Source organism: Microcaecilia unicolor, chromosome 3, assembly GCF_901765095.1.
Source record: "Microcaecilia unicolor chromosome 3, aMicUni1.1, whole genome shotgun sequence".
Classification (NCBI taxonomy): Eukaryota; Metazoa; Chordata; class Amphibia; order Gymnophiona; family Siphonopidae; genus Microcaecilia; species Microcaecilia unicolor.
In genome coordinates this window covers 490,136,961-490,157,381 of record NC_044033.1, presented here as the reverse complement: position 1 = coordinate 490,157,381, position 20,421 = coordinate 490,136,961, and the positions used below count along the sequence as shown (strand labels likewise).

Genomic DNA, 20,421 nt, shown 5'->3' with positions numbered 1-20,421 from the left:
GTGGAATATATTTGGCCTGGGCTTCCAGGATGGTGTTTTTGAACAGCATCCACGCCTGATGTAAATTTTTGACCCTCACAGCTGCTAACGTATTTGATTTCCTATGTATACTTACTTCATGATCATATTATAATAACCGTTTATCAAGCGGCCCCAGCACCATTACTTCCAGCACCAGATAATGCACTCCACTAAGGACTAGGTCTAGAATTTTTCCTTCTCTTGTCGGCTCCTGTACCTCCATAAAGCAGTCCTTGATTTTGTCAAGGAATTTTACCTCCCTAGCATGCCCTGTTACATTTACCCAGTCAATATCAGTGTAATTGAAATCACTCATTATTATTGTTGCCCAGTTTGCTTGCGTCCTAATTTCCTTTAACATTTCTGCATCAGTCTGTTCATCCTGGCCAGGCGGACAGTAGCACACTCCTATCACTATCCTTTTCCCCTTTACACATGGAATTTCAATCCATAGTAATTCCAAGATGTGTTTTGTTTCTTGCAGAATTTTCAATCTATTTGATTCAAGGCTCTCCATAATATACAATCCTGCTTATTTTCGAAGAAGGGTGGCCATCTTCCGACACAAATCGGGAGATGGCCGGCCTTCTCCTAAAGCCAGCCAAATCGGTATAATCGAAAGCCGATGTTGGCCGGCTTCAACTGCTTTCCGTCGCAGGGCGTGTCAGCAGTGTACCGAAGGTGGGACGGGGGTGTGGTTAAGAGATGACCAGCCTTGGCCGATAATGGAAAAAAAGGCCGGCTCTGACGAGCATTTGGCCGGCTTTACTTGGTCCTTTTTTTGTTCAGGACCAAGCCTTGAAAAGGTGCACGAACTGACCAGATGACCACTGGAGGGAAATCGGGGATGACCTCCCCTTACTCCCCCAGTGGTCACCAACCCCCTCCCACCCCACCCCCCCCCAATTGTTTTTGCCAGCCTCAAATGTCGTACCCCGCTCCCTGGAGCAGTTTTTAGTGGGTACTACAGTGCACTTCAGGCAGGCGGACCCAGGCCCACCCCCCCACCTGTTACACTTGTGCTGGTAAATGGGAGCCCTCCAAAACCCACCCGAAACCCACTGTACCCACATATAGGTGCTCCCTGTTACCCTTTTAAGAGCTATGGTAGTGTTGTACAGTTGTGGGGAATGGGTTTGGGGGGGGGGGGGGCTCAGCACCAAAGGTAAGGGAGCTATGCACCTGGGAGCAATTTCTGAAGTCCACTGCAGTGCCCCCTAGGGTGCCCGGTTGGTGTCCTGGCATGTGATGGGGACCAGTGCACTACAAATGCTGGCTCCCCCCACGACCAAATGGCTTAGATTTGGCCGGTTTTGAGATGGCCGCCATTAGTTTCCATTATCGGCGAAAACCAATGGCGGCCATCTCTAAGGCCGGCACAAATGTTGAGATTTAGTCGGCCCTGACTGTATTATCGAAACGAAAGATGGCCGGCCATCTTGTTTTGATAATACGGTCGGGTATGCCGCTTTACGGGGCCGTTATTAGAGATGGCCGCCCTTATACATGGCCGGCCCCGTTCGATTATGCCCCTCAATGCTACCCCTCCACCAATTTGATTCACTCTATCACTACGATATAATTTGTACCCTGGTATGACAGTGTCCCACTGGTTATCCTCCTTCCACCAGGTCTCAGAGATGCCTATTATATCTAATTTTTCATTTAGTGCAATATATTCTAACTCCCCCATCTTATTTTTTAGGTTCCTGGCATTCACATATAGACATTTCAAACTATGTTTGTTATTCCTATTTACATCATGCTCAGTACTTTTGTCTGATTTTTATTTTAGGACACCTGGGAGCTCATTTACAAAGCGCTTAGCCCTCCAAAGTTCCATAGGTTTCTATGGAACTTTGGAAGGCTAAGTGCTTTGAAAATATGCCTACTGATCTACTATGATCTCTTTTGCAATCTCACTGTCAGGATACCCTATCTTCCATGTTTTGGTGATATCTTTGAAAGATACCTTATCCCGAACCATGCACTTTTGAGCGACTATCAGTCTTGCCCCTGTTTCTAGTTTAAAAGCTGCTCTATCTCCTTTTTAAATGCTGATACCAGCAGCCTGGTCCCACCCTGGTTAAGGTGGAGCCCATCCTTTCGGAATAGGCTCTCCCTTCCCCAGAATGTTGCCTAGTTCCTAACAAATCTAAAACCCTCCTCTCCCTGCACCATCATCTCATCCACGCATTGAGACTCCAGCCCTCTGCTATCTCTTGGGCCCTGCGCGTGGAACGGGTAAATTTCAGAAAATGCTTCCCTAGATGTTCTGGATTTGAGCTTTCTACCTAAGAGCCTAAATTTGGCTTCCAGAACCTCTCTCCCACATTTTCCTATGTCATTAGTACCGACATGTACCAAGACAGTCGGCTCCTCCCCAGAACTATCTAAAATCCTATCTAGGTGACGCGTGAGGTCCGCCACCTTCGCACCAGGCAGGGAAGTCACCAGGCGAGCCTCACATCCACCAGCCACCCAGCTATCTATATGCCTAATGATCGAATCACCAACTACAACAGCTGTCCTAACCCTTCCCTCCTGGGCAGCACTTGGGAGACATACTCAGTGCGAGAGGATAGAACATCCTCTGGTGGGCAGGTCCTGGCTACAGGATTACTTCCTACTTCACCAGGGTGATGCTCTCCTTCTAAACCTCCCTCCTCCAAAGTAGCGCAGGGACTACCAGACTGGAGGTGGGACTTCTCTACAAAATCTCTATAGGTCTTCTCTATGTACCTCTCTTGTCTCCCTCAGGTCCACCAAGTCTGCTACTCTAGCCTCAAGAGAATGGACCCGTTCTCTGAGAGCTAGGAGCTCTTTGCATTGGGAACATACATATAACCGCTTCCCAACTGGAAGATAATCATACATGTGACACTAAATGCAAAATACTGGATAGCACCCCTCTTGCTGCTGGACTGCTGACTCCAGCTTAGTATTTTTGAGTTTTTCAATAATTTTAAACTTGCTAAAGTATTAAGGAACGTAGCCTAATATAAAAATGTCTTTTAGTTTGTATGATGTATTGTGCGAGTTATTTAGTGTTTCTTCTTAGATGGTAATGAAATGTATTTAAAAATCTGTAAGAGCACGTCTTGTTTCTTATCCTAATTACAATAACTGACTAAAAATGAAGAGTTGTCCTAGGGACCTGGCTCCAAAAGGTTTCTCGAAGACAGTTAGAAGGAGTATGCTTAGGCCTCAAAACATAAGGCCTCAAGAATGGGTGTCTTTGCCAGAGATGCCCCCATTGCACCCAGTACAGCGCTTAAAGCCGCTGGAATCTTCAATGACATGGATGGAGAAACAGTTGTGTCTAAATGAAAAGGACTAGATAGTGCCGAAAAAGGGGAAAGGCTTAAATGTGGCCTACTGAGCGTGGAACTGGAGCATGCGTGGTGAAGCACAACTCATACTTCAAAGAGCTCTATAAAAGCTTGTTATAAGCTCTGGACCAGGCAACACGGATGTTACCCACATGTGAGCAGTATGAGCCTGCTCATCCTCGGAGAATTTAAGTTTCACAGGGACAGAAATTTTACCCATTCTCAAGGGAATTTAACCCATACCCAAGATCCATTCCATCCCCAACCGTACCAGCAGGAGACAATAGTATTATTTACTTGCTTGCAACCCTCTTTCTTCTGAATCCCAAGCAGCCTCCTGTGTTTTTTTTTGGATGGTATTCACCATTCAACCAATAAGTATTCCAAGCCTCACTCTGGCACGCCTCTTTGGGCATTTCAAGCCTCATTCTGGCACGCCAACTGCCTCTCTCCGTATGTTTCAAGCCCCATTCTGGTGCTCCAATTGCCTCTTTCAGTGCTTTCCAAGTCTCATTCTGGAGTCACCAGTGACTTGAGTACACGCCCATGGGAATCCTGTGGAACTTCTTCCATTCCCGAAGAAATCCCGCAGGTTTCATGGGATTACTATGCAGGGGAGGAATTTGGAATGGAAGTCCCAAAAGCCATATTGGACAGAATTTTCCACAACAGCGACTCTGGAAGATTGGGAGTGACCTGAGATGACATCTGCTAGGTTCCTCAGGCCCCGAGACCACTGGGAAGTTGAGGTCCACTCAGCTTCTCTTGAATGGATGAGTCATTTATACGTACTGTGGAGGCAATGTGGCCTAACAGCTTTAACATCTGCGCACCAAGCCGATGCCTGCTGGTTCTGCCAGACCTTAAGGGCGATAGTCTAACAGAAGGAAAGCCCGGGCTTGAACCATGTCTAGCAGAGCTCCTATGAACTCCTATCACTGCACAAGCAGGAGGTGGGACTTTGGGTAGTTTATGATGAACATTAGTAGCTCTAACACCTGAATGGTTCTCTGCACTCCTTCCTTGGATGAGCTCTTGATCAGCCAATAGTCCAGATAGGAAAACATACACATCCCCAGTCAGCGTAGACATGGTGACCATGGGAAGATGTTTTGTGAAAACTCAGGCAGCGGGCATGAGGTCAAAAGGCAACATGCAGTACTGGTAATAGTGTTTTCCAACCAGAAACCTGAGTTGCTTCCCGGCCACTGAAAGTATATCTGGATACGAGTGTAAGCGCCCTTTAAGTCCAGCGAGCATAGCCAATTGTTCTGAAACATGGGAAGAAGGGTACCAAGGGAAATCATCCTGAACTCCTCTACAACGTATTTATTCAGGGCCTTGGGTCAAGGATGGGATGAAATCCCCCCCCCCCATCTTTTTGGGCACCAGGAAGTAGTTTGAAAAGAATCCCTTCCCTTTTTCCCCTGGTGGCACAAGTTTGATCCCAAGAGCCTGTAGAAGGGATGATAGTGCCTCTCTAAGCATTGCCTGGTGCTGAAAGCTGCTAAGAAAATGTTCTGTGGATAATCTGGATGAATTTGACACCAATTGAGGGTGTAACCCACCCTGACGATTTTGAGAACTCACTGGTTGGAGGTTATAAGGGGTCATCTTTAATGGCAAAAATTCAGTGTTCCCCCACACCCAGTAGGCCATTTGGGATGGTTACTTTTACTGTGGCTATGCTCTCCTGGAGTCTGTCAAAAGCTTGTATAGTGCTTTGGTTGGGATGCTGGCTGGGCCTTCTGCTTCCGAGGTTGGGAGCAGGCCCCCTGGGATGGCCAAGCTGGAGGAGGGTGCCTACGTCTGTGAAAATCAGTATGGTCTCTTCTGGTTCCCACCAGAAAACCTACACAGAGTGAACAAAGGAGTGGGCCAAGAAAAGGACATCATGGTGTCAGATCTCTTCTTGTTGAGACCTCTTCCACCTTGTCTCCTAAAAAGGTGGTCACCTTGGCAGGGGATGTTCACTAGCTTGAACAGCTGGTTCCAGTTCCGACACACGCAGCCAGGCATGTCTGCACATAACAATACCTAACACGGAATGCAGGGACACCACATCGAAAGCATCATAGCTTGCCTGGGCCAAGTGCTTTCGGTGCTCCTTCAGCTTGGCTAACCTGCAGCCTTATCCAAGGGTACAGTCTGCAAACTGACACACAAAGTCCCACAAGAAAATCATATAGAGCTGGTAGAACTGTATGTGGGACACAAGCATAAAGGCCTGGTAAACCTTTCTCCTAAAATATTCAAAGATCCTAGCATCTCCCCCGGAGGCGCCAAGAGGTGGTTTCTTGAACTGTTAGCTCTTTTTAGAGCAGATTCAACCACCATAATGTGGTGGGGTAGCTGGAGCTTATCAAATCCAGGAGGTTTTTGAACTCTATACATATTGTCCACCTTCTTAGGAACTGACTGCTGCAAGATGTTGTGCACTCGCACTATTACAGCTTCCTTAGGAGATCCTTTATCTGTGCCTGCTGCAGGATGTTGTGTACAGGCACTGTTACAGCTTCCTTAGGGGGAATCCTCATAAAATCAAGGACATGCAATGTAGCAGCCCTGTGCTAATCCTCAATCTCAAATGAAATGGAAAGACCCTAGCCATTTCCCTCAAAAAGCCAATGAAGGAAGAGCTCCTCTAGTGGGACCTCTCTCCTTTCCTGAGGAGGGGAGGGATCTGAAGGTAGACCAAAGAAGCACTCCTCTGAGAACTCTTCTTGAGGAGACAGTTTGTGTGCCTCAGGTGACTAGACTGGTATCTAGACTCTGAGCATGAGCACCAAGGGGCAGGCCCTGACCTGGACATAGGGGGAGATTCTTCCCTCGTTGGGCTGGAGAGGAGCACCGCCTCTTCCAAGGCCGATGCTGGCCCCCTTCCAGGAGCCAGCATCAACGCACAGGCAATGAAGACATGGGCCTCAAGGATCAGCTGGGGCAGAGCCACGGTCAGCATCGATGCCCTTGAAGCCTCAGCATCATACCGAGCTAAGATCCCCTCCATCTCCTCATGCAACATGGCCCAGAGCCATTCCTCTGAGGCAGGCATTGGTAAAAGCAGGACAGATGCCAATTTGGAGACAACCTATGAAAATGCTGGTGTCAAATTGGAAGGCTGGTCACAGTGCCGAGACTGGCGCACCAGCCTCAACTCCACAGAGGGGAACAGTCCTCGTGACCCTGGTGCTTCTTGGGTTTCAGCGGTGCTGATGATGATCTGGAGTTTCTGGCACCACGCTTGGTGCTTTCTCGATGCATATCATGGTCCCTTGGTACTGATGAGAATGATATTGAATCCTGACTTGTCCTCTTGTGTTGGGTCCAATGCAGACTGATGCCCGATGTCAAAAAGCAGGAGGAGACCTCCACAATGCTGTTTCACCCCCAGTGTCCAATGCAGCTCCTCCAGCCATAGGGACCGATGCCTCTGATGCAATGTCGACAGATTGGTCTTAGATGCAGCAAAACGTTTCTCACGCTGGGCCTCTCTGCTAGAGTGCTTCTGCATTTTCAAACAGAGAACACAATTAGAGGTCTCAATCAGACACCATAAGGGAAAAATAGCCGACACAAAATCAAATGGTTCAATTAAGAGAAAGATCTCTGAACTATGCTGACTGGAGCTCAGTCTTAAGCGAGCCTCAGTAGCCACAAAAAAAAACTTAAACTTGCTGAAAACCCCAAGCAAATAAAAAAAAGGAGATATGGAGACGGACAAATTAGTAAAAAATTAAGAACCCCCCCCCCCCCTCGCATACCACAAGGGAAGGCATTTCATAAAATAAAGTTTGACACGATGAGGAGAGCTCACAGAACCTGACCTCTACACAACTCCTTCACATATACTCAGAACTGTCTTATAATATTCTGCTTGTTGTACTATTATCTTGTTTTATCCTTATCATATTGCCCAAGATCCTTCTATAACACAAAATGTTTATTTCTAATGTATGTCCACCTTTCATGATGTATTGTAAGCCACATTGAGCCTGCAAAGAGGTGGGAAAATGTGGGATACAAATGCAATAAATAAAAATAAATCAAGTCTAAAAATTTGGCGCCTGGACTACTGCAACTTACTCCTCACCGGCCTCCCACTTAGCCATCTATCCCCCCTTCAGTCTGTTCAGAACTCTGCTGCACGTCTCATATTCCGCCAGAACCGATATACTCATATCACCCCTCTCCTCAGGTCACTTCACTGGCTTCCGATCAGATACCGCATTCAATTCAAGCTTCTCCTTCTTACCTACAAATGCACTCAGTCTGCTGCCCCTCACTACCTCTCTACCCTCATCTCCCCTTACGTTCCCGCCCGTAACCTCCGTTCACAGGATAAATCCCTCCTCTCAGTACCCTTCTCCACCACCGCCAACTCCAGGCTCCGCTCATTCTGCCTCGCCTCACCCTATGCTTGGAACAACCTTCCTGAACCCTTACGCCAAGCCCCCTCCCTGCCCGTCTTCAAGTCTTTGCTTAAAGCCCACCTCTTCAATGCTGCGTTCGGCACCTAACCCTTACCGTTCAGTGAATCCAGACTGCCCCAATTTGACTGCCCCTATCGGACCGACCGTTCACTTGTCTATTAGATTGTAAGCTCTTTGAGCAGGGACTGTCTCTCTTTGTTAAATTGTACAGCGCTGCGTAACCCTAGTAGCGCTCTAGAAATGTTAAGTAGTAGTAGTAGTAGTAGTAGTAGTAAGCGCATTCTATAAAGCATGCCTTAATTTAGATGTACTTTACAGAATACGCCTACATTTCCATGTGTTTATAGAATATGCCGAGTGCCGGTCCGCACAACTAAATTTAGTCATGAGCAGTGACACCAAGTAAAACCTGGTGTAAATGACGACACTTAAATTACACACAGAGACTGGGTGTATTCTATAACCACGTGTGCAGGTTTTTAGAAAACGCCCATGACCCGCCTATTCCACACCCCCGTTTCAATTATGCGACTTACAATTTACATGCAGCACATTTAGAATACGCTTACACAGTTCTGCACATACATTTTAATGCCAATTAGTGTCAACTGCTTGTTAATTGGCAATTAGCACTAATTGACTTGTTAACCAATTAGGTTATACGCATTGTAATGGAATACACTGATTTCCACATGATATATAGAATCCGGGGGATAGTTTCTAGGCTCAGCTCAAATTTTCAAGGTAGAACTAGCCAACTGCCCACCTCAAAATCTGTAAGATATTTTGAATCGGCTATTTTTCCCTTGAGATTTTTTTTTACAGAAACCCTTCTGTGAAATAGACATCATTGCACATGCGTTTACAGAGAAATTTTAAAAGAAACCAAACAGGTCAAGCTGTGTTGTTTGCTAAGCATATACATATTTATTGCTATATGATTATATACTTACAAAAACAAAAAAACCTAAAATTCTCATTGCTATAGTTTCTGTGCTGGGTGGTTCAAGGCAAAATACCATTATCACTACAGGTATACCACCGTTAAATATCAAATAGCTAATATTTCCTCAGTACCATTCTTTGGAATGAAATGTCTCTTTTCTAGCTGCTTCGAAGCACAAAAGGCTATGAGTGGCAGTCCTGATAAATTAAACACTAACAAGAAATAGTAGTACAGCATTGAGGCACTGTTCTTAAGACTTTCACTTCTACTCCACATAGAAATCACAAGTTTTCTCAATACTAGACGTACCAAGCAATTTAAGCTAACAGCTGCAATTCTGTGATGTGTATTTCATTCCTAAGCAAATATTACTGTTTGAAAGCAGCTGACTAGTTCAATTACTAACAATGCAAAGCGGAACACTGCTATACAGATCTATATTAGAAATAAAACTATGCAAGCCACAGTGAGATGCACACTATCCTAAAAAGTAACAGAAAATAAAAAATAAAGAGAATATAATCTAATAAATTCTGCAGGAAAAGTCCTAACCTTTTATTGGACTAATAATTATTCAAATATATTATGCATTAATGTTTGAGACCACATGAATTATTTTGGAAGAAACTGCCTGAAACCAAGCCAAGTGATATTTTGAGGACCCTGAACTGTACTACTCAGTTACTGAAATTTTAGATGTTATATCCTTAACACAAATATAAAAGCAAAATACAGAATGCATGAAAAGAATCTTCACAGCTTAGGAGTTGCATCTTATCATAAGGAGTACAAGTTATTTTCCTCTATGCATCACTCCGTTTTTGCTCTAATTGTTTCTCTTCATGTTCTCTGTTTACCTATAACTGTTTGAAGTAAATGTTTATGTGTTTGTAAACATGCACGTTTAATAACAGGACCTGCCATTATCTTGCTGCTGGCCCCTTTTGTGAATGGCTAAAAAATTAAGGATCCCCACATTGCAGTGACGGGGAAGAAATTCATGTTTTCTAGCACCTTCTGAACAAATGAAACTCAGATGGTACAGAGCTTAATATATGAAAACCACAATACAAATATAATCATTGAAATATTACAACACAGACTCGGAGAAAAGCACACAAAGAAGCAAACCAAACATTATTTTAGGTCAGAACAAATCTCCAGGTGGACCAAAAGCGGTTTTTTTTTTTTGTGTGTGTATGTGAACTGGGACCACCTCATTATAACTGATGCCAGCCTTCCTTTCTCAACTTTACAGTTCCTGAAGCAAATAATTTTGACTGTTCAGTAAGGAATATTTAACAAAGCTAATTACCTTTGAAACAGGACTGTGACTAGTCTTCAAAAGGTGAACAATCTCTTCCTTCAGTATACAGGGAGTAGATTCTGTCCACACCTGAGGAAAGAGTGTATTTTCCAAAAAACAATCAAGAAACATATTACTCCAATTGTGAAAGTTTGTTTACCTTTATTTCTGTGCATCCAAGTAGACAAACATGGTAACCACACTGATTTCCTGTTCAGTGAGAAGCAAACTATGGCTTCATGTAAAAGAGCAAACAATGTGAAGCGAGAACAACCACCAGAAACTAGATACCAAAGAAAGTGTTACAAAAGAACTAGCTGTAATTTTTTCCACCATAGCAGACAACTGTCTTTAATTTGGCTAAACTTGATAAAAATAATAATTTAGGCCCTGTTTACTAAGGTGAACTAGCGTTTTTAGCGCATGCTAATGCTAGTGTGCCCTTAGCAAGGCTTAGTAAACAGGGACCTTAGTGAACTTTACATTGTTTTCTGTACTATATTAAAACAAAACCGCAGCTAATGTTTCCATTAAAATGGATCATCAATTTACTCCTGGTTACAACTCCACCCATACTTTCCAAACTACAAACCCAAAAAGAAGTTCAGCTTGCTTCTCATACCTATTTTTTAATATATATGTTACCAACCTCCAGCTTAATCACTACTAATCATTTCAAAGCTAGAGATATTAAATTTGCTTACAAATACTAAGTGGGAAAATGTACTATTTATTGCTAGTGTTTTCTTATCACATATTTTACTGGCTGAAAGCCACATTATAAGAAAACAAGTCATGGCAAATAATGTCGAAGAAAAATGATGAATCCTGGGTTTACAGAGAACTCCTTCCCTATACTGCAGTGCAATTTACTATCTAAGGAAACAAAAATGAAAGCAATAAAATAACTACATAGCCACACAATTTAATATTTAAAAAAAAGCAATTTTCACTCAAATCAGCAATATTGTTTTCTTTCATGCAAGTTTAACAAAAAAGCATGATCATTTGCATATATATTGTTAAACTCCAGTATTCTATATCAGTTCATACAAAAAGAAAAAACATCTAAAAAAAAACATATCAGGCAGGCAGACCCAGTGTCTTCCTATGTTTCTATTTTCAAATACAATTTGTTCATGCCTGACAGCGAATTAGTTATTGCAAACATTTTTGTATATAAAACTGGTAACAAGCAGTTAGGATGCTGCACAGCCCTCCTATGCTTCAACTATTCTTATAGCAAGGACAATTCACTGCTTTGATCAAAACATCATGTTCCTTGCCATTTTCTTGAACTACATCAAAATGATTCATAGGTATTTCACAAATATAAAAATAGAGCATAGTAACAGAGGCATAAAGTACAAATGCTCTTTGAAAACGTCAATGAAAAAGGTGTTAGCATGCAGTCTACATTCAAAACTCTAGCCAATAGAGAGGCGACGAAGAAACCTCAATCTAGATGGAATGCACATTAAAGCAATTAAAAATTTGGAAAACGGCAAAGTTGCTTATATAAGCATCATATTGCCAGTAAGATGTCTTGTGTTCTTGCTGGAATAACATTGTGTGGGCAACTATATAGACGCTGTATAAAAGCATTCTAATTGCTACTGTTCCGTTATACCAGTTTCCCTGGGACCCAATTAGCATTGTTAGGGGTATGTTAGCTCAGAATGTGATGAAGCTATAAAAGTTCTTCTACTCTGGCATTTACCAGATATTGTTAACAAGATGCACAAAAGAACAGTGTGGTCCAGCACCGCTGTACTCTGTGGGATTATAAATGGCAGCACTTGTACTCATATGCACTTATTCTCAAATCTAACTCTGCAATGGTGCCACTCTATAGGGGAAAAAGTTACATTCCTAAATATAAAAAAAATATATACAAAAAACAATTGCACCTTATTTCATATGAATGTAAATTATTTACATTTGCTGAACTTTTAGAAGCAATGGAATATCTGAAAGTCAGAAGAACTTCCTATATTATGAATCTGTCTGTTATTCATTTGAAAATCTGAACTTTAAAGTATTTCTATTGCTATCCGATGGACTGAAAACATTTAAAATCACTTCAAGACCTTTTGTTTCCTCTGTATCTAAAATTGTATATGACAGTGAACAAGCAAGAGTATTTAAATTTTCAATGTGCAACTAAAGCATTGTAAGAAGCTTCAACTTAGTTAATACCTAGACATACAGACTGGTCACCTATCAAAATTTTCTAATAAGATTTTAAATTTTCAAAAAAAAAAATGTTTCTTATTATAAACCTCAAAAGGCTCCATCTAGTTTTAATATAATGGGACACTCCAAAAATTATATTCTGAAAAGATGCTACTATATTTAAAACCTTTCAAAGTTCAGCAAAACTGCTCCATTTAATAGAAGAAACACAGGAGCAATTAGGAATATTCCTACTTTTAAAACATTTATCATGTAAGCTTTTGGGACTAGAGGTAATTTCCTCCTGCAACAATCAACTACTATACATAAAATGTATATAGTTAGATCACATATTCAAGATTATTATATCTTTAAAATACAGTACTAGTAGTGTGTGCTTGGAATGGCACAAATTTAATAAAAGAGCTAAAACCTTTAAAAAAAGTGCCATATTCATATTGTATAGTTAAGGCCCATATGCTACATTATACCATGCTGGCAATAAACAGAAGTTTAAAAGTGAAGTGCAGAATTGAACAACATACTAAACAAAATATTCAAGTGTCAAGTAATTGCACTTCACAGCAGGAGCTGCAGATTCACACTAGTAAACATAAAAAGGAAAAATTATAAGCTCTTGAACTGCCTGTTGTAATCATTAGCTAGTCTTTCCATGTTTACTGGCTGTTACAGTAATTAAAACCACTTTTAGTACTTGGTTGTTCATGGCTGCCTGATCATTAAGTTTCCTCTCACATTTATCCTAAACCCAATCACTAAATATGTTTTCTCCCATTTAAATTTCTCCAGCTGTTCAATATTAAAGGTTAACAAAATCATATCCTTCAGAACACTTGTATACTACATTACTGATACTTATAAAAAGCACACTAGTCTAGGAGTTAAGTTTACTCACTACTGAGGAAAACAATTTGCACGAGATCAAAATAGACTAATTTTTCAGAATAATTTGACAGAAACCTGACCCTGGGGAAGTTGGGAGTACAATCCCTAATATACATCCAATTAAAAACGAAGGCTGTGCTCTATCTAATCAGAACATGCAATAGCAAAAAGGCATAACTGCTGAAGTTCTCAATAGCAATTGCAGCACAAGAAAATAATGGCAGTGTTCAACCAGCTATACCCACTTAAATAGCTTGTTCTGCTAATTAAAAGATGTTCATTACATTTCTTCATCTTTAATACATTAGAGATGACAAATATCCATGTACCACAAGTCTGTTACATCACTGCTTCCTGTATTAAGTAGCTTAATTTCATAGAAACAAAGTTTGTATCTTTATAAAAAAAAAAAAAAAGTAAAAAGTAGTTGGTTTTCAGCAGAGATCAGTCTTCTTTCCAAAGAATGACACCAACACTAATGTTGAAAATCAGACTAGGTATTGCAGTTGAGTTACTATCTCATTATGATCCCTCTTCCCCTCCCATCATTTAGGGTCCCCTTTTACAAAGGCACACTAGCGTTTTTAGTGCACGCTAAACGCCAAGACGACCATTATATTCCTACCGGCATCTCAGAGTTTCGTGCACTTGAATTTTTAGCAGCACTAAAAACACTAGTGCACCTTTGTAAAAGACCCCCTTAGAATGGGGTAGCACTTAATCACAGGATACCAAAAGTATCACTCTTTAGACTCATATCTTGTCCCAATTAATAGAGAATGACAATTGTTATTCATTTAAGTTAAATCACACAGTATAAAACAAACATTGAGTGACATCTGCTGATTATTTTTTATATTTTCAGTGCTTCTTTTATAAGACAAAATCGTCCAAAATAAGTACGTTTTGAAGTAAAATCTGAAAGCAAGTGCAATTTTTTTACATCACCTTTATTAATTCTTTTAAACAGTTAACTTATATGCAGCTTATTTAAAAACCCAAAACGTTGTTCATGTAAACTGCATAAGGGAATTTGCACAAAAGTGGAAGAGTATTGTCTCTTAAGTTTATCGTTTCCACCTCCCAAGTTTGAAAACAAAATTATTTGTGCATGCTCACTTTTTGCTCCTACGTTCCTCAACAGTTGCGTTTTTGCTGAAATTGTTTAAATCTGCTGGTAGTTACTGAAATTAGTTTATCCTCCTCCTCCTCCTTGACACAAAGCAAAGTGGTATCAAGCAAACGCATTTTCTCCAAAAGGTTATGAGGCAGCTGCTGTGGTCAGACTTGGCATGTCAGGTACAGGATAATGCAACATGACATCCATTCTGCCGTATCAGTATTACATTTGAAACTTGTCCCCTAAACCAAAATATATTTTACACGCCGTTCAGGTCCTACATATAGAGAACATGCTTAATTTGTCGAGTCAATACTCAAGTTAAAGAAAAAAAAAAATACAACTTGAAGACAGCAAAAAATATGTACATCAGTGAACGCATAATAATCCAAAGTTAGTGCTGGGTGGCGGGGGAAGGAGAGGACGAGAGAGCGTGCCTTGATGGGTCTTGTTCATGCATAGCTTTGGTGAAAAAGCACCGGACTAATCATACGTCCGAGGTCGAGCTAACATGCGTGAGCCTGGGGTCGGCCGTGATCTCGTAGCGGTAGTGATAGCCTTCCATGTGGTCCCTGCACGCGTCGCGGATGTTATGCATCCATTTCTTGATGCCCTTTCTGTTCAAATACAAAACCAGCAAGAAGATGACTCCGATGAGAGCCAGAACGATGCCCAGGAAGACGTAGGAGGTCTGAAGGCCGCTCAAGTCATCCGGCTCGGAACAGACCAGGAGCGAGTCGGGCAGGTCGACCAGCCGCCGGCCCCTTAGGCTCTCCGGGTCCCAGCAGAGCAGTTCGTCGCGGCCGGCTAGGGCGCTGCCGTTGCCCCTCAGCCAGTCGAGCAGGTCGTTCAGCTGGCAGTCACAGAGCCAACTGTTGTTGGCCAGGTTGAGGGCGAGTTGCGGGGGGTGAAGGTCCCGCAGGGTGCCGTCCCGCAGCCGCCTCAGCGCGTTGTCGCTCAGGTCCAGGCTCCGGAGCCGCGGCAGGTGGCGGAAGACCCCCGCCCTCAGCGCCAGCAACGAGTTGTCCCTCAAGTCCAGGTGGAGCAGGGCAGGCAGGGCGCCGAAGGCGTCCTCGGGCAGGTAGAGGAGTTGGTTGCGGGCCAGGTCCAGGTGGGTAAGGTTGCCCAGCGCGCCGCCTGCTAGCGCCTGCCCCACCTGCGAGACCACGCTGGCGTTGTAGTGAGAGTTACTGAGGACGAGCTCGGTAAGGGGGCTGGAGGCGCCGAAGGCATCCGGGCTGAAGTAGGAGATGTTGTTGCGGCTGAGGTCCAGCAGGCGCAGGGCGGGCAGTTGGGCGAAGGCCTCGGACTCCACGCTCGTCACCCCGTTGCCGCTCAGGTTCAAGGCGCTGAGCTCGCGCAGGGCTTTGGGGAAGGCGCCGGCGGGCAGGCTCGCGATGCTGTTGCCCGTGATGAAGAGGCTCCGCACGTAGAGCGGCAGCTCACGCGGCACCTCCGTCAGGTTGGCATTCACGCACTTCACCGTCCGCGCCCCCTTAGAGCACTCGCAGGCGGGCGGGCAGACGGCGGGAGGAGGGGGAGTAGACTCGGGCTGGGGGCAAACAGAGCCCGGCAGATGCGCCGCCAGCAGTAGCCACAGCGTCCCTACTGCCGCCGCTGTTCGTCCCCCTTTAGGAGAGCTGCGCCGCTGCTCGAGCCGGGACTCACGCCCACAGCCCGCCGCTGCCGGCTGCAGCGAAAACATCTCCGCCCAAGCTGCTCGCCAACTTCAGCTCTGCTCCGCAGCCAGTCGCGGGCGGCAGCAGCAGCAGCAACCGCCGCCTTTTCCTCCACCGCACTTCAGCAATAGAGGAGAAAACTTTCTTGCAGTCCTGCTCTCGGAAGAGGATTCCTTAGTACGAGCAGCGCAGCTGAAGAGGGAGACTCCTCGTAACTCTTTCTTGACAAAGCGCGACACTCCTACTGGATAAAAGACAAAAGTCCAGTGAGGAGGCGCCAGCCGCCACCGAAAAGTGTGAGAAGAGGCTGCCGGAACGTGCGCCTCCCACTCACCGCTCCTCCCTCCTTACCACAAGTCTCCACAGTGTAAGTACCACCGGCGCCAACTTTAGATCCCCTCAGCCCTTGCGACTTCGCGGAAGGAAATATCGGGTCATCATTATCATTCGGAATGATGAAAAGTTCCTCAAAGACAGACAAAAAGACTCCTCCCCCCTCTACCAACAAGTCTACACGCCTACTACAAACTAGAGAAGTAGTAGCCGATTACAACCCACAAAACTGTAAGGAACCCACCCCAAAGAGCGCGTGAAGTGCGCGACCCGCCCCTCTGGGAGCTGCCACCACGGATAGGGGAGCCATTGCGAGCTTGACCTCCTAGGTAAGTCCCGGTACGGCAACCATTTGACGCTTTCTATATCTAATGATCTAATGAAACCGACTTGAAGTCCCCGATAGGTAACAAAGTCTTGCGAGCGGTGTCTCGATGTAGACTCTCTCCTTTCCCCTGAGCTGAGTGGACTTGCACCGCACGTGCTGCTGCTTTTCGGCCGCCAAATTAGGATGCCGCTGGGCCTGGCTCGGCTGGTGGTGGAGTTCAAAGTTTTGGATGATTGTTAATACAGGAACAGCTAAAGAAAGAAATCAGGATATTGTTACCTGATGAGTCTACTGCTTTTTTCATCTTTTTTTTATGTCCAAGAATTTTATTGGTTTTAGAAAAGTCAAACAATTTATCAAGCAATAACATCAACTGTAACACAGAAGTCAAACAAAAGAGAGAGCAAAACTATATATATATAAACAACAGTTGATGTTATTACTTGATGTTATTGCTTGATAAATTGTCTTTTTCTAAAACCAATAAAATTCTTGGACTAAAAAAAACCCAGCTACAAATCAAAATAATAAATCTTAAACTATTCACCTAAGATTATAAGATTTCAGATAATTATCGACATGAGACCAAATTTTAGCAGTAGAACATGACTCACCCATTTTGTCTGCAACAGAGGTTTCAAATTTATGAATCTGTAAAATTGAATGCCACCAAAAAGTAGAATTAAGATTAGAATTATCTTTCCAATGCATGAGAACCAGTTTCAGCGCAGCAACAACTAAAATGTTCAGTAACTTTTGTTGGGAAACGTCCAATTGATCTTGGAATAGCACAAGAACCTGACATAATAATTGAAGGAGTAATTGGACCCTGTATAGGAAGAATATTTGAAATGAAGCAAGTACCAGTGTGCGAGCCACAGGACCAACGTTTGTTAAGTACATAAGTAATGCCACACTGGGAAAAGATCAAGCATCCGGTCCACTACAGCGGCCAATCCAGGCCAAGGGCACCTGGCAAGCTTCCCAAATGTACAAACATGCTATACATGTTATTCCTGGATTTGTGGATTTTTCCCAAGTCCATTTAGTAGTGGTTTATGGACTTGTCCTTTAGGAAACCATCTAACCCCTTTTTAAACTCTGCTAAGCTAACCGCCTTCACCACGTTCTCCGGCAACAAATTCCAGAGTTTAATTATGCGTTGGGTGAAGAAACTTTTTCTCCGATTTGTTTTAAATTTACTACAATGTAGTTTAATCGCATGCCCCCTAGTCCTAGTATTTTTGGAAAGCGTGAACAGACGCTTCACATCCACCTGTTCCACTCCACTCATTATTTTATATACCTCTATCATGTCTCCCCTCAGCCATCTCTTCACCAAGCTGAAAAGCCGTAGCCTCCTTAGTCTTTCTTCATAGGGAAGTCGTCTCATCCCCGCTATCATTTTAGTCGCCCTTCGCTGCACCTATTCCAATTCCACTATATCTTTCTTGAGATGCGCCGACCAGAATTGCATTCCCTTCCCCGTGGTCTCTGTGGATGAGCCGAGGGCTGAGATGCTCGAGGTCCTCGACTATCCATCACCACCTAGAGAGTCCTCCACGGTGCCGTTGCACAATGTCCTCAAAGAGACACTGCTTCGGAACTGGTTGAGACCATTATCTAATCCCACCGTCCCCAAGAAAGCAGAGTCCCAATACAGGATCCACTCGGACCCAGAGTTAATGCGGCCTCAATTGCCTCATGACTCGGCGGTCGTGGACTCTGCTCTCAAGAGGGCACGGAGTTCGAGGGATACCGCCTCAGCGCCCCCGGGGCGGGAGTCTCGCACTCTGGACTCGTTTGGGAGGAAGGCCTACCAATCTTCAATGCTCGTGACCCGCATCCAGTCCTACCAGCTCTACACGAGCATACACATGCGGAATAATGTGAAGCAACTGGCGGACCTGGTCGACAAGCTCCCCCCGGAGCAGTCCATGCCTTTTCAGGAGGTGGTCAGGCAGCTGAAGGCGTGCAGAAAGTTCCTGTCCAGGGGTATATATGACACCTGTGATGTGGCATCTCGTGCTGCGGCCCAAGGTATAGTGATGCACAGGCTCTCATGGCTGCGTGCCTCTGACCTGGACAACCGCACCCAGCAGCGGCTGGCTGATGTCCCTTGCCGGGGGGATAATATTTTTGGTGAGAAGGTCGAGTAGTTGGTGGACCAACTACACCAGCGGGAAACCGCCCTCGATAAACTCTCCCACCGGGCGCCTTCAGCATCCACCTCAGCAGGTGGACGTTTTTCCCGGGCCAGGCAGGCTGCGCCCTACGCCTACAACAAGCGTAGGTACACCCAGCCGGCCCGAAGACCTCATCAGGCACAGGGACAGCCCCAGCGTGCTCGTTCCCGTCAACAGCGTGCGCCTAAGCAGCCCCCTGCGCCTCCACAGCAAAAGCCGGGGACGGGCTTTTGACTGGATCCATGGGAACATAGCCGCCATCAAAGTGTCCGTACCGGACGATCTGCCAGTCGGGGGGAGGTTAAAATTTTTTCACCAAAGGTGGCCTCTTATAACCTCCGACCAGTGGGTTCTCCAAATAGTGCGGTGCGGATACGCCCTCAATTTGGCTTCCCCTCCTCCAAATTGGAGTGTTTTCCGACTCTCATTTCGCAGAACAACGGAGCGCTTCTGCACCCCAACCTTCAGTCTCTGGCTCTCACGGCCTGGATGTTGAGGGCGTAGACTTCGCTTCGTTGGGTCTGTCTGAGGGTGTCTCCCGTGTCTTGCTTGCCTCTAGGAAGGATTCCACTAAAAATAGTTACTTTTTCAAGTGGAGGAGGTTTGTCGTTTGGTGTGAGAGCAAGGCCCTAGAACCTCGTTCTTGTCCTGCACAGAACCTGCTTGAATACCTTCTGCACTTATCAGAGTCTGGCCTCAAGACCAACTCAGTAAGGAATCACCTTAGTGCGATTACTGCTTACCATCTTCGTGTAGAGGGTAAAGCCATCTCTGGAGAGCCTTTAGTTGTTCGATTCATGAGAGGCTTGCTTTTGTCAAAGCCCCCTGTCAAGCCTCCTGCAGTGTCATGGGATCTCAACGTCGTCCTCACCCAGCTGATGAAACCTCCTTTTGAGCCACTGAATTCATGCCATCTGAAGTACTTGACCTGGAAGGTCATTTTCTTGGTGGCAGTTACTTCAGCTCGTAGGGTCAGTGAGCTTCAAGCCCTGGTAGCTCATGCTCCGTATACCAAATTTCATCATAACAGAGTAGTACTCCGCACTCATCCAAAGTTCCTGCCAAAGGTGGTGTTGGAGTTCCATCTTAACCAGTCAATTGTCTTGCCAACATTCTTTCCCAGACCGCATACCCGCCCTGCTGAGCGTCAGTTGCACACATTGGACTGCAAGCGAGGGTTGGCCTTCTATTTGGAGCGGACACAGCCCCACAGACAGTCCGCCCAATTGTTTGTTTCTTTCAACCCCAATAGGAAAGGGGTCGCTGTCGGGAAACGCACCATCTCCAATTGGCTAGCAGATTGCATTTCCTTCACTTACGCCCAGGCTGGGCTGACTCTTGAGGGTCATGTCACGGCTCATAGTGTCAGAGCCATGGCAGCGTCGGTGGCCCACTTGAAGTCAGCCACTATTGAAGAGATTTGCAAGGCTGCGACGTGGTCATCTGTCCACACATTCACATCACATTACTGCCTCCAGCAGGATACCCGACGCGACAGTCGGTGCTGCAGAATCTGTTTGGGGTTTAAATCCAACTCCACCCTCCAGGACCCGAATTTATTCTGGTCAGGCTGCACTCTCAGTTAGTTGTTCTTCGTAGGTCAATTTCTGTTATGCCCTCGCCGTTGCGAGGTTCAATTGACCTGGGTTCTTGTTTTGA

The 20,421-nt window shown here is 44.7% G+C and overlaps 1 protein-coding gene across 1 annotated transcript; it reads right to left on the bottom strand.

Moving 5' to 3' along the window:
- Positions 1 to 13,517: 13,517 nt before the first annotated feature.
- Positions 13,518 to 16,523, bottom strand: TPBG (trophoblast glycoprotein). The gene has a single exon (XM_030199072.1). It carries the CDS (start codon positions 15,939 to 15,941, stop codon positions 14,724 to 14,726), a length of 1,218 nt encoding a protein of 405 aa, XP_030054932.1. The 5' UTR covers positions 15,942 to 16,523; the 3' UTR covers positions 13,518 to 14,723.
- Positions 16,524 to 20,421: the final 3,898 nt, after the last annotated feature.